Source organism: Bactrocera tryoni, chromosome 5 (assembly GCF_016617805.1).
Source record: "Bactrocera tryoni isolate S06 chromosome 5, CSIRO_BtryS06_freeze2, whole genome shotgun sequence".
Classification (NCBI taxonomy): domain Eukaryota; kingdom Metazoa; phylum Arthropoda; class Insecta; order Diptera; family Tephritidae; genus Bactrocera; species Bactrocera tryoni.
Window position 1 is genome coordinate 63259114 of NC_052503.1, and position 14897 is coordinate 63274010.

At 34.0% G+C, this 14897-nt stretch overlaps 3 protein-coding genes across 10 annotated transcripts; 1 reads left to right on the top strand and 2 right to left on the bottom strand.

The window, feature by feature from the left end:
- The first annotated feature begins 282 nt into the window (after positions 1–282).
- Positions 283–2759, top strand: LOC120776754 (biogenesis of lysosome-related organelles complex 1 subunit 6). Of its 2 annotated transcripts, XR_005705460.1 has the most exons (6): positions 283–408; positions 642–953; positions 1017–1101; positions 1955–2041; positions 2188–2364; positions 2625–2759. XR_005705460.1 is itself a non-coding variant. In XM_040107716.1 (5 exons), the coding sequence occupies exons 1-5, from the start codon at positions 383–385 to the stop codon at positions 2311–2313; spliced, it is 636 nt and encodes a 211-aa protein (XP_039963650.1). In that variant the 5' UTR covers positions 283–382; the 3' UTR covers positions 2314–2759. The 2 variants fall into 2 exon arrangements, 1 of the variants encoding a protein (XP_039963650.1); XM_040107716.1 differs by having other exon boundaries at positions 2188–2759.
- Positions 2760–11155, bottom strand: LOC120776753 (major facilitator superfamily domain-containing protein 6-A). 6 transcript variants are annotated; one of them, XM_040107715.1, is made up of 8 exons: positions 11027–11152; positions 10142–10332; positions 9874–10054; positions 9152–9290; positions 7525–8374; positions 5891–6358; positions 5636–5828; positions 2760–3520 (listed from the first exon to the last, which is right to left on the bottom strand). In XM_040107715.1, exons 3-8 carry the CDS (start codon positions 9935–9937, stop codon positions 3447–3449), a joined length of 1788 nt encoding a protein of 595 aa, XP_039963649.1. In that variant the 5' UTR covers positions 9938–10054; positions 10142–10332; positions 11027–11152; the 3' UTR covers positions 2760–3446. The 6 variants fall into 6 exon arrangements, with proteins under 6 accessions (XP_039963649.1, XP_039963646.1, XP_039963643.1 ...); XM_040107712.1 differs by lacking the exon at positions 2760–3520 and having other exon boundaries at positions 5143–5828; positions 10142–10305; positions 11027–11155; XM_040107709.1 differs by lacking the exon at positions 2760–3520 and having other exon boundaries at positions 5143–5828; positions 11027–11155.
- Positions 11156–11422: 267 nt separating this feature from the next.
- On the bottom strand, positions 11423–13664 carry LOC120777974 (general transcription factor IIE subunit 1). 2 transcript variants are annotated; one of them, XM_040109613.1, is made up of 4 exons: positions 13299–13433; positions 12443–13138; positions 11935–12371; positions 11423–11867 (listed from the first exon to the last, which is right to left on the bottom strand). In XM_040109613.1, the coding sequence occupies exons 2-4, from the start codon at positions 13096–13098 to the stop codon at positions 11674–11676; spliced, it is 1287 nt and encodes a 428-aa protein (XP_039965547.1). In that variant the 5' UTR covers positions 13099–13138; positions 13299–13433; the 3' UTR covers positions 11423–11673. The 2 variants fall into 2 exon arrangements, with proteins under 2 accessions (XP_039965547.1, XP_039965546.1); XM_040109612.1 differs by lacking the exon at positions 13299–13433 and adding an exon at positions 13457–13664 and having other exon boundaries at positions 11424–11867.
- Positions 13665–14897: the final 1233 nt, after the last annotated feature.

Sequence of the window (14897 nt, forward strand, 5' to 3'; positions counted from 1 at the left end):
TGAAATCGCATTCCTTAATTTGTAAAATATTATATTTAGCCGGAATTTATTCGATATTAATTATTTATATCACTTCCTGAATATTAATTTTAATCAATCGTTCAGAGACTATAACATATCCGTTTCCGTGAGTAAATTTCGTGTTTCTCTTTGAAGCGTATCAAAAGAAAATCAAAAAACCCCTATTTTTTTCTATCGTCTGGCAGCACCTACTATTGTTTTTGTTTTTCCTACTCACATCATTTTTATACTTTTATTCTATCATTCTTAAATTTTCTTATTTGTTGTCGAAATTTCTTACCCTAATTAATACAAAAAATATCTGGATAAATCGTATCATCATAATATAATTATTAAATCTGCACCAGCGATTCTACATAAAATGCTGAAAAGTAGTAATTTAGAAAGGTGAGTGCTTTAAAATAAGATTCTTAATCAAGTTGTTTTGAAATGCCTTCCAAGAGGGTCGACAGCTACAAGTGACAACAATAACAACGAAGTCTTTAAAATATATGAATGTAGGTCATAAAACGTTTTGGGTGCTCGGTAGGCTCTGCCTAGTGATAAATTCACGCAATCAACCAGTGTTTTTAATTTATCAAGCAATTACTAAAGCAAATGCTGTATTTTCATGATTTCAGTATTATTAATGCCGTGGAAGCGGAAGGTCAGCAACCGAACAACGCAACTGATTTGCAACAAGTGGCCGTAACGCTGCATAACAACAACAGCTTCAGTGCAGATGAGACTATATCACAAGTGAATAAAAACACCTTCACGTCGTCCAATGGCATTGGTAAAAATAATAACAATGAGGATTATAATACCGTTCGAACAACAAAAACAACTGATGAATTGCCCGATTCATTGGCTACCAAGCAGTTGGCCACAGGTCTCTTGCAAATTTTTGAGCCACCATTAGTAAAGGCACGCGGACAATTGAAGGAACTCATGTAAGTTGCATGAATTTTCGTTTTGAACCTACACGTACATTTTTAATGAACTTATTCTTAAAGTGGTAAACAGAATAAAATTTACATTGATTTATCGGCGGAAAAATTCAAATTGGATAACGCTGAGACGGCGAAGCTGCACGAAATGGTGAGTGAATTTGAATTGAAGTCTGAATTTCATTTGTGGAGTTTCTATTCACAGTTATGTATAGTACACATATATGCAAATATTTGTTTAGAAACTTCGAAGTTAGTTTATCAGCACATTTTTGGTGTTCGAGATCTATTTAATTTATTAAATACAATTTTTCGTCAGTCTTTTTGAATATACAAATATGCGAAAATTTATAGAATCTCTTAAAGTTGCCAACCAAACTAGCTGAAATTTTATCATAGTTAAAACAGTAGAACGTTTATGGCAGCTGCTTATCGCAGAGCATTTCGTCTAGCATTAATTAGCTGCAATTATAATAAATAATAATAATTCTCCAATGTTGCTTAACGAGCCATTGTGATTTTATTTTTGATATGGTATTACTTTTATACCCTTTGTCGGGAAAATTGTAACACCCAAATGGTAATGTTGGAGGCCCTATAAAGTATATTAATAAATGATCAGCGTGACGAGCTAAGTCAGTTTAGCCATATCGGTCTGTCTGTAAATACGCGAACTAGTTTCTCCCTTTTTGAGATATCGAACTGAAATTTTGCACACGTTACCCTTTGTCGAATCGCTATAAACGAAAACTTTTTTATTTGTATAGATATCTGCACAAAATTTGCCATAGATTATTGTCGAAGTCAACGTTAAAACTCCGAAGAAATTGCTCATATCGGGCCAATTTATCATATACAAACTGAACAAAACAAGCAATCAAATTGAAATTCTTTTATGGACTCTTTTGTAGAGTATTATAGCTTCGGTACAGCCGAAATTGGCGTTTTATATTGTTTTATTACTATTTTACTTTATTGCTCTCACTGCTATTGTTTTATTTCAGATGAACAATGTGAAAATTTATCGGGAAAAGTTGGTTAAGATTAAAAAGCAAATGCAAAACATTTATCAGCGCACTAAAGTACTGAAGGTAACTATATACAGCATTGAAATTGTAAATCACACTTATATTTTAAATATTTACAACCTCTTTATTGTATTGAGATAAGTGTTTATCTTAGAAAAAATAAGAATTTGCCGAAAAAAATTTACAATAAATTTCCTCTAATTAAACAGAAACGCGCAATGCATGTGCAGGCCTGCAAACATAAAGAGCTACAACGCAAACTACAGAAACAACAACAAGAGGAGGCTTTAATCGCGAAACAGCAACAAACGCAAGCTGCGACGCAGTCGGAATGAAGTCACCAACAAGAGTAGTCAACGTGTTACGAAAGCCTTCTGGGAATTTTCGTATGTAAACTTGTGTTAGAAAAATATATACGTATATGTATGTACATACTTATATCAAAGACTTGCATATTATTTTAGTTAAAAAGTAAAATTTTATATATTTTAAATTAAATATACATGAATACAAATAATTGAAAGAAAAATAATGCCCTTGAGCGCCATGCCTTATCGTATACAATTTATGCTTAAGCTATAAATAATGCATGTTTAAAAATACTATAATGCTAACAAATTTAATTTAATTTTCTTTTTTCTTTAAGTTTTTGTGCCCATTAAAAAATTTGTGCACAAAATTCAAATGCTTTGGTTTTGCAGCAACGAATGACGGTAGTAAAATTATCTCACACAATTGTTTACCAATTAAAGATAACTAAATAATTATATAAAATATTAAATATTACAGATGTAGATATGTATTTAGCGATTACAAGCCAAGTGCACATATCGTAAGTATTTTGTAAACAGAAAAACTATTTCAATTAAGAGTACATTCAGAAAAACACATTAACACAGTAATTAACTAAGCAAGCATGAAGAATACTAGTTAGCACTAACCTAAAGCTTTGTGCACTTAAAGCAGTTTTGACATTTGTAAGATTATTTTAATTACTAATTGCTTAATTAATACAACATAACCAATATTTTAAAACTTTTTATACTAACATAGTTTGTAAACACTAAGTATAGAACAAAATAATGCCTCTTGTATTGATATTTAAAACACAAAAATGCTTTGCTTGAAACAAAAACGAAAAAATAGTGAAAAAGCACCAAGCATGCCACAAAAATAACAGCTAACTTACAAATTTTAACTATTTTATAACATATAAATACTATGTTGTTCTATTAACTGAGTTGGTACACGGCTTTCGCGTTAGCTGCGTGTAATTGCTACGCCTAATAAGTACGCAACAAGTTGAAAATGTTCACAGCTCAGGGTAAAATTAAAACTTCAAAGCAAGTGCAGGTAGCTACAACACGTTCCTCAGCCATATAAAATACCGGTACACTGCAAGACTGTTAACGCCAAAAAAAACTGTTAAACAGTTGTTTAGCATCTCTAATGTAAACGAATCACTTATTTATGGGACAATACTGTATTCTGGATCGTTGAGCATATGCATTGCATCATTGGGCGTCAAATATTTAACAGCGCCTGCAAGTGTGTCGTTAAATAAATGAAAAGTAAATAAATAATATATATATACATATATACATATATATGAGAAAATCAGGTAAGTTAAATATACAATACAACAAAATACAAAATGCAAATTATACAGAACGTTCTCCAAAGAAAGTCAATTTACATACAAATATACGTCGGTAATGGTAATTGCAACATTTGATTTGCATCCTCGTTTGCATGCAACACATTTATTCAGTTATGTGTGGCGATATTTCTCAGTATATCCGTATGCGTGTATGTATGTACAAGTAGACAGGCGTTGACAAATAATTTAAATATTTATTAGCACAACTAAGATAAGGTTTTCCAAGTGTAATACAAAAATATTTATGGTAGGCAATAATAGCTCACAAGTACATAAATTTAAGTTTTGTTCATAGCAGCTGACTAGTTAAAAGTGTGTAGCGCACAATTGGAAATAAATGCCTAACAAAGTAAATAAGATAAAAGCGTGTTATAATAGGTGATTAGAGATTTCGAGATTGGGTTAAACTTTAACCGTTAAAGTAATAGAGAAAGTTTTGAAATTGACACTGATAGTGGGATCTACGATATTTCTTCAACGATTTTGCTTTCAAAATAGTATACATAGCAAAATTGTAGTTTTAATTTTTTTCTAATAATTGTTCTGTCAAATTTTCGTTAAAAACATTTTTAAAATAGTTGATGTACATATGTACATTGTAAACATAATATTAATTTCTGTACAATAAACCAAAAATTCAAAACTTGGTGTTGCTGTATCGACAAAATTATATTATTTTAGTTACGTTTTCCACGATTTTTTTTAATTTAACTTTTAATCCAAAATGTTTGAAATTGAAAATTTGCAGCTATGCGCCGACTTAAAAATAGTAATTGCTATAAAGAATAAACTACCGAGAAGTTTTTCTAAAACTAGTAAAATAGTTCAACAATTATATAACAGTAAACCCACTATATGTATTTCGATTTTTGAAAAAATAAATGTATGTACTTAGGTTGTTGTTGTTGTAGCGACAGAATTCTGCCGAGTTGACAGTCCTTGGCCGGATAAAAATCCGGGTCCGTTCCGGTTACGTAGACCCGACTGTCATGGGAACGGATATGTACTAAGGTAAATTCGTTCTGTTATATTCTATAATGCTCAAAAATCTTATCAAGTTACACTAAATTTAATAACACAAAAATATCAAAGCAAAAGCTAACATGCCTGAGAGAACAAATATTTCGAATATACTACTAAAAATTACTTTGGAAATTACACATATGTATTTAAACATTACAATTTCATGAATACACATACTTTCAAAGCACTAACTAAATAACGAAGCCTGCATGCAAATACTTCAAAAATACTTTCAAAAATAATTAATTTTGACTTTTCGAGTTACCTGTTATTGATATTGTCGGAATTGCAATTTTTATACTGGCACACGAGCATTTTGTATGCCTTCTCTACTTTAGGAAATCTTTTACAGTTTTAATGTAATTAAATTTCATTTATTAAAATTGACATTTTTTGTATAAAAATACCAAAAACCTTGAGAGAAGTCACTAATTACTGATTTTTAATAACAGTTAGTTTGAAATTTGATGATTTTTTTTTTAATAAAAACTGTTCGGACAGTAATTTGAGCACTTATTATATGACTACACTGAAAAACACTGAGTTATTTTCTTTATAGTACTGAACAGCTGAACTCGTTTTTCAATTATAAAATATCTTTAAATTTACAGTTGACCGCGTTTTTCAATAATCAAAAATCTTAAATAAGGCCACACGATATGTAGCTAAAAGCGCAATTAGTGTGGAATTAACGCTTTTGCAAATTATGTATAAAAACTTTTATGGTGAACAATAACGCGTAAATAGCAAGTTCACTACAATAAAAATATTATTTTCACCAAAAGTTCTTTTTGAGTACCAAATTGTCTTCATACACACTTTCTTTACGCTTTAAATTCAGCTTAAGTCAACATCTGTGAACTCAGTGGCAACACCCTTTGAGTTCGTTGCATCTACAGTCCAAATTTTACCGTCTTCTTCAGGTAAATGTTTCACTTCCGTTATAACATTGTCTACTATAACCGTTTGCTTACCATTAGCATCGGCATCGCCTTGCCCAGTGCGCTGCAAATGCCACTGCACCAACACATGCACGATAAATGCAATAAAGGCGAAAATGCCGAAAATTAGGAAAGTGCCACTGCCGCTGACAGCGGCAAATAAATTACCCGCGATAAGGCTGCCCATAGATACACCCACACCTTCAAAAATGGCACCGACTAAGCCCTGTGTGGTAGAAAAATTTATTTACAACCCGATTTGTTGTTAGGCATCATCACAGTACTTACCTGCATAGTCGCCTCAGTGCCGCGAGGTGCCACAATACTCGCATACGAAGCCATGGTGGCGTAGAAAATACCGAATGTGACACCGTTTAGCATTTCAATGGGTAATACCCACCATGGATTCACCAACAGCGAATAGAGTATGAAACGCACACCGAAAGCAAAAAGCACTAAACTCATAGAATTTATATGACCAATCTTACGCAATATCCAGCCGGAGAGGAAGAAAAAGGGCAATTCCCCGCCAAAACTTTGTATACCCATGGCTATGCCTTCCAGTGTCTTCATGGAATTCTGACAACCCTCCAGTTTTTCACCCAACTCATCCAAATGCATGAAGAGAAAATTCCAAACGAGCGCCGTGCAAAGGCCAATCGAGATACACCAAATAAAGAAGATCACACAACGAATGGAGAGAAACATTTTGCCAACATCTTTGAGTATGTTGGGGGAGAGGTGTGTTTGCGTATGCTGTAAAAGTATTGGAGATGTATAAGTAAACTAATAATAGTAAAACAGGAAAAACAATAACTTTGGTTGGTATAATTCCGTTCACAAATAAAAAAATTTGCCATACAAAAACTTAATTGTGATCGGTCAGTTTGTATGGCAGCTATATGCTATAGTGGTCCGATCTGAACAATGTGTAAGAATATTGTATCTTTGCCTTGGACAATAAAACATGCCAAATAACATAAGTACATATCATCACCTAAAATGCAAAATGACGTAACAACATTTTCGGAAATTTACAAGGGAAAGAATAAAACACGTTATAAAATGGAAGATGAGTGAAACAAAATGTAAATATTGGTTAGATAGATAGATGGATAAATGTTATGAGGTAATGCACCGCGACCTAGGGTCTATTGTGCCCTCTACGATGTCACATGTCTTCCCAGAGTCCCAGCAGCCTGAATAGCTCTAGGAGTTTGCCGGGCGCTACTGAGGTGATATGATCCCTGCTGATAAAAATGGAATCCAGGGCCTTAAGCCTTTTTCCACAGATTGCTGTGCAATCCAGGATTAGGTGTGCTGGTGTTTCCTGTTCCAGGTCGCAGAACCGGCAGTTAGCACAGGAGACTATGCCCATGTGGGACAAGTGCTTCCTGAGCCTGCAGTGCCCTGTTATTGGTTAAAACAGGGTTATATCTGATAGCAGAACCTAAAAATGTTGGACATATGTACTTATATGTATGTATGTAATTTGAAGTAGTGGACCGTAATCAATGAAACACTCAATTTCGAAATGTTTGATCATACGTTATCTTGCATTTTAGGTGACGATATGTATTTTGTCAAATGAAAAATTTCCCATACTTGAACTTAATTTTGATGGTTCGCAAACTATAGTAGTCCCATATAGGCGATTTCGACAAATGAGCAGCTTATTACGGCGAAATTTCATATCGATAAACGGGCAGACGGACATAACGAAATCGACTCAGCTCGTCACACTATCCACATATGTATGTAAGTATGTACATATACATATGTATATATATTAACATATGGCAAACTGAATACATATACCCGATTCAGAGAATTATAAAACAATATTTTTTGCAGAATACAATATTATAAATTATGTGTCAAAATTATACTCACCACACTCAGCAATACACTCATACGCTTACCTTTAACTTGGTAGACGCGACCAAATCGAAACCTATTATAACCAATGTCATCCAAAACACGACTGTATAGTCTTTATTTACGCTACCGTGCGACATTTGATCCACCAGCACACCGGCAATAATGGAGAACACACCAAAACCAATGGAACCATATAACCTTTGCTTGCCATACAAATGATGACGATCGCCCAGTATTGAAAAGCATATCGCATCACCAATGCTCACCACCACCGCCATACCGATCCAACTTACGATGAGCATAATGAAGAAATACCAAAACTGATGCATACCCCACACATCAGCATTACTGATCGCTGTGTTTTGTGTCAATTCACTTTGGAAATAATCATCATTGCATTCTATGTTACAGCTTGTATTGAATAACGGTTTATCATATGGACAATTTAGTGTTATATTTTCACCATTCATTTGACCTCTATCGTGTGGTATGACAAAGAATAAATGATCACCTGGCATCTCCATTTTACCCATGTCCAGAAAAGTGGTGAAATTTAGTTGGGCACTGTTGCGATCGGGACATGTAACGTTTTTGTTGTTATTGGTTGTACTATTGTTGTGCAACCAATTATCACAAACGAAATCCATTTTTTCTGGATCTGCTTGGCAATATAGCTGACACGTTAGCACCCGATCACCATAGTAACTCTCTAGATTGTTTTCTATGCACTTATCAAATTCGGAATAGTATTTTAGCGTGGATGCGCCGCCGTGACAATTAAATTCCATCGTGGGCAGTGCTTGTGGAATGGTTGGTGTGAATTGTATGAGGAAAAAGGCTATAGCGGTGAGAACTTCGCCGATGAGGAAAAGTGTGCGATGGCGTTGGTAGCTGAAAGTATGTTTTGAAATTAATTTATTAATCACGGCAAGGCATCCAAAAAAAAAAAATTATTAATACATATTTTTTTGTGAATTAGGTCACCGATTAATGCTGTTGTTGTAGAAAATCATTTTTAGATATATCCGGGTACCTTTCGTTTACATTGACAAATGATATCTCGAAAATAAATAGGACCATATAAATAATATACTTATATAATCAGCAGGTTGAGCTGAGCAGTTTCAGCCAACCCCGCCAGTCTGTTTGCTATATACATATACCCGAACTAGGAACTAGACATCGATCTGCAATCTTGCACATGTCTTTTTCTCCCCAAGAGACGGCTCATTAGTGTATATTTGCTGATATATTCACGAAATTTGGCATGAATTATTGTTCGAGGCCACGCTATCATCCACTAAGAAATTTTTCACATCAAACTACTATAGTTGCCATACAAACTATACAATCAAAATCAAGGTTTTGTATGAAAAACTTTTCTACTTTACATGATACCTTCACGAAATTCGTATTGAATTTTTGTTTAAGGCACGGTATAATCTCCGAACAAATTGTTCGATTGGACCACTATGGCATTCAAGTTCTTTTATATATTTTTTTTGCTTACGGAAGTATTATATATAGCTTCGATGCTGAAGTTAACGAGTTTTCTTTTTGTATATCATCAATAAAATATTCAATACCAGTTGGTCTACCTAACGATCAGCAACAAAAACATATGCCTATCCCATCAATAAAATATTTAAAATCAATTGGTCTACCTACCGATCAGCAATGAATCCAAAAAGCGGCTTGGCAAGCATGCCAACAATGGGCAAAATTGTATACATAGTACCAATGACCACTGTAGAGAAGCCTAATTGACGCGCCAATGTGGGCATAAAAGGCATTACCGGCGCCGTTCCTGCATAAAGAAACAAATTTTAAATCACCAATTTATTTCTGATATTTTTGATAGTGTACACAGTCATATCTTTAAAAGTATGTGTGTACAATTAAGTAAAATATCAAAATATATCACAAAAGTGTATTAATTATTAGGATGCATATGTCCATATGCGTATACATTATAAGTATGTATGTATATACAGCTGAACATGTGCATATTTATCAAAATATATGTACAAATATAATATAAAGAGTATAGTGAAGTGGGTGATAACCAACTAAATTAACTGAAATAAATTGAATTGAAATTGCAATCACAGAGAAAATATTTCAAAACTAAATATGGTATAGCTTATAAAAAAAGCTTATACAGAAATATATATGTATGTATGTATGTATATTTGTGCATAGTTGCATAAATAAATCACAATAACAGAATATGGTATTAAACCCTTTTGAATAGATAGCTAAAAAATGGCACTTTATGATTTGAAGCATATTACATATTCGTATAGATAAGGGTGCAATAACGTTATTGAATATTTTTTATTATTTAACAAAGAAATTAGCACAATTTTACAGTTAAAAAAAACTCTCACCTGCATTGAAAAAGAAATAATGCCCCTTCATCGGCAGCAGCTCCTTGTCAATTTTCGGTGCCATCGCTGCTCGTCTGCGTTATGCCGCTCCAATGTGAACAATTCCAACGGTTAATTGTTACTAATTTTTATTGTGTGAGCAAGCCTCCTTGGCGTGTTTGAAATTATCTTGCACGAGTACCTGTGTCACGAAAGTATTTTATTAATCTTTTTACGTGATATTTGCATCTTATTGTAACATTTTATTATCATTTTGGTATTCACTTACCGTTGATAACGCTAGACGCTCTAACGTACATAAATAGAAGTGATAACTATTGGTGAATTGTAGTCTTTAAATAAAATGATGTTTTTGACGAGTCCGCAGTATATTAAATGACTAGTTAATGTCAATGCGCCGACTTCTTTAATTCCAAATTAAGCGTATAATGCCTGTAAGCAGTTATCATTGCCTTATTGCTGCGTATACAATAATTAACATTATTTACTTAAAATCTTAAAAAATATATGTAGTTATAGTAGGAGTTAATGTGCTCAAGTTGTGTTTATTTGCTGAGGCGCGCACTTTCATGCAGTCTTCAAAGGTTTTTGAATCCAAGTATGCGATAGTGTCATATTACACTAAATATGTACATATATATGTATGTATGTATGTATGTATGTATGCATCAAATTACTCAAATCACTTTAAAGACTGAGTTAGTGCAATCAAATGTATCTAGCATGCTAAACATTTTAAAACGGCCTTTGCACTTACATATGTACTTCTAATCTTGTTGTAAATATTTTATTCAGTCACTAACAGCTGATTAACTAAAATAAAGTAACAGTTATGTGTGGGTAATACTAGCGTAGTATTTGTACTGCAACAATTAAGCTTGTAATTTTAATATTTCTAAATACTACAAATGCTCGGAGGTAAGTACTTTGACTTGTGACTTCTTTCCTAATAAAAAGCGTTATTATACACTATAATTGTCCAAACATGCTTAGCATTAGACCCACTTGTTTGAATTGCACAATTTTCTCACATGGTACCCGCCGCATATCCTCACACTTTCTTATTAGAACTTTTAGTGTAACACGTTAACTTGCCCACACAGATGACAAACTAATAGATTGCGTGCAGAAATGTCGCTTGATTCTTACTTACGCTGTGTTGCGTTTCATTCAATTTAACATTTTTTAAATAAAATGTGTGCTAAATGATATTTAATAGACACTTGTCCGAGCGTTAATACATTTCTATTTGGTTTCACGAAATGCAATAACGAAAGTGGGCAATTAAAAATGCTGAAATGTCAGAAATGATTGAAATGTCAACGAATCGGATGCTCGATGTTGCTAAAGTGCGAGTTGTGCAATAAACATACGCATGAGCATCTCGAAACATGTTGCTACGAAAATTCAACTCAAGTGTCCAGTGTAGGCGTAAACAAATATTATTTTTTCATTTAATGGCTATTTATTATTAATGTTTAAGTCAATTCGCACTTATTTTTTAATTTATAGAATAAATTAATGCTTATATTATTATTCAACATATTCATTTATAACTTATGCTGAACATTTATTTTGTAGTTGACATAATTTCAAAACAAAAAAAAATTAGCTTCATATTTATTATTTTTTTTTATATTTGTGGTGTGCTATTGTATGCAACGAAATGTTCGGAACTTCAACAGCAAGTAAAACCAAATTAAATAAATTGCAATATAATTGGAAATAAGATTTAACTAGTAAAAAAATATACATAATTCCAACTTTACAGTCCATGCTTGCCTCTACAGGCACTTGGCTTTAATCATAAATATGGCTGTAATGCTGCTGATAAACGTGTATATAGTTTTCCTTCTCTTGCTGTGTCATTTGAGCTATGAGTTCGTCATTGATTTGATCTATTGGATGTGGTCGTCCGGCAACAAGCACCGTAGGAACATCGTCGTCTTCATCTTCTGATTCAGAATTGATATAGTTGTTGTAATCAACTTTCGCTAAAGTTACAAAATATTTTGTATAATAACTTTGCAACAAAAGCACGTTTTAAATTTTTATACTCACGTATTTTAACATTATCGATATCTTTGTCATCATCACTAGAATCACTAGAGTCCGCATTCGAAGAACCATATTTAAGGCTTTTCGTTAGCGCATCCTTTTGATTAGTTTGCTTCTCGTGTTGCAATAGCACCGACATAATATCTTCATTCTCTTTTTTACTGCGATTATTGGTTGCACCGCCCACATTTATCGTATGTTGTGTGGATGATTGTGCCGCTTCATTAAGTATGGCCTCGGTGGCATCATGAGGTTCCTCCGTTATAACCGTACTCTCGGTCATCCATACCGGACGTGCCTTACGCTCGGTAACCGCCTCCTGTATCTCACCGCCAATACTAACATCGACGCGCGTCTCTTCCACGGCAAAACCTTGATTGCGTGTTGCCTCGCCTGACCATTGCTGACCATCGGGCCGTTGATTCTGTGGCTTCGTAATGCTAAAAAAAATGTACATTATTGAAAATAAAAAAAATATTTTAACTTCGTTTTTAGCAATAACTCAGCATACCCGCGTATTGTGTCGATATCCACAGGTTCAGGCTCGAGTATTTCTGGCGCTAGCTTAATGCCTTCCACTTCGCGTAACAAATCGTAGAGTGGTTGCAATTGTTCGTTGAAACGTGCCAGCATTAACCGTGAGTCTTTCTTTGGCATTGCCGAGCTGTCTTCCTCGACAGGGCTACCGCAATAGGTGCAACGGAATTCGCCAGTGTTGAAGTCGAACAACTGATCGGCTTCAAGATCAGTGAATGTCTTATCGCAGTTTGTACATTTAAAGCTAGCACGACTTGTGGCATCACGTTCTTCTGTTTCCATGCGTTTACGCATCAAATCCAATTTATATTTAACAACATTCACAAAAGTTTTATAATTAATAAAGTAGTAGTTGACCTTTTGTGCCTTGCCATCGGGTCCGGTCTCCATTTTCAAGCGTATCTGTATGAATTTGTCATTGCGTAACGTCGATATGCGCGCACGCATTTGTTTCTTTTCGAAGCGTAACAGCTCCGCAATATCGTCTTCCTTCATGCAAGGATTACGCACCAACATATCAATGATGAGTGCATCTTCAATGGAATAGAAGCCGCGTACAACAAGACGTGCCAATTGTTTCAAACTACTCGGCACTTCGGTAACATACTTGGTTTCTTTGGTATTGGCCATGCTTTGTGAGGGTCGTAATTTAAATGCGTAGTTTTATTAGCTAAAAAAATTTAATTAGGATACAATACTTTATTTTCAATTTCACATTTATGCCTTGTAGCAATAGAAGTTTATGGGGGTTCCGCTACCCTTTCGACCCTACGTTTATATTGCACTGTAATTTGCAACATGTTTTACCGCGTCTGCGCGACGAAATTCACCTTGTTTGGCTACATGTCGCTGCAACATTTGTCAATACAACAACAGCGCTGTGTATTATCCACGCTCAGCAACATGACAGGGAGGTGGAAACCGAATAAAAATTCAGTTCTGTGACGCGCGCATTCGGGTGAAAACAAAGAAAATTCGTGAAACTTACCTCGTTCGTCGATGTTCGCAAAAGATGCAGTGAATTTTCGCCTTCGAAGATTTTACGTTTTCTTCTCGTTTCCTGACTGAATTTCATAAAATCCTTACAGTACAATGCATTGTGCTTTGGATGGTGATAAATTTGTTTGGATCGGCGAGTTAAAAGCAATGAATATTTAATAGAAACGTTCACACGAAACGCGATTATGCCGTCGCCGATAACAGGGTGTTGCAAAGGCATGGTGCTGTCAAATCGACTGCGGTGCCAATTCTGTTACGGCAAGCGCTTATGACAGTTGGCAGTGTTCATGGCGTACTGGAAAGCGATTTGCGAACACACGTACCAACTGTGTGGGAATTTTGCATTGGAAGTGGTAAGCAATTTTATTTACATTTAAATAATTTTGTTGATTTGTTTTGGTCAATTTAATTTCTACTTTCTAAAAAGTAGAAGTAATAATAATTTACCTCGGCAAATGGCAAAATTTTTTAACGAAAAAAGTATTTATAAATGCAAGTGTTTTGCGTGAAATATGTTAGTATTGTTTAGAAAAATACATGCAAAAGTTAAACTTTTTGTATTTTTGCAGTGGAAACTATGTTGTGGCGTACAATTGGCTTCTTGGAAGTAAGCATCTCAACAACGACAAGGGAAAGTACCGGATTGTATATCCACCCTAGCACTGTAAGCTTTGGCGCAAAAACGTTTAAAAAGTTGCTTTATCAAACTACCACAACAGAAAATTATTTTTGCAGTAAATTTTATGATAACACCTAGTGGGCGTTTCAAAGAAGACACTATCTGATACCATTTGATTTTGATTTTGCAGATTGAAATTTGATTCAAACTAATTAAAGGCAGGAAAAAATTGTTTCCTAGATTGGTACGACCTTTTTTATGTTCTTGTGAAGTTTGATCTTCATGTGTCGAAAAGTGCATAAAATGCATTTTTTTTTTTTGGTAAATTTATCCGACTTTGCATAAATTTTGTGCAATTGGTGTGCAAGCAATTTCTAAAAAAAAAATTATTTTGTATGTTTATTAATTTCATTTGTTCAGCAAAAAACAAAATCAAATGTATTAGAATATGTGTATTAAAGGGTATGTTAAAGTTACCATTACTTCACGTCAGCGAAGAAAACTTTGTAAGTCATGTCGGACCAGTTGAGTAGCAGCTAAAAACTTTATCAGTCAACAAAGTTGTTAAACATTTGAACACAAACAACTAACCATATGGTGCTAAAATGAAATAAACATTAATTTACTAGGAAAGTCATCATTTATTAAATAACAAGACGGAAGAATCAAATCGAAAGAGTTGGTTTAACTTCGTAGTAGCGGCAGCTGCAACTAAAGTAAACTTGAGTAATGAAATTCCAACATACAAATACATATGTGATAAGTACGAAATCAACATGCTGTTATTTAAAGCAAATAAAAGTGAAGTGAC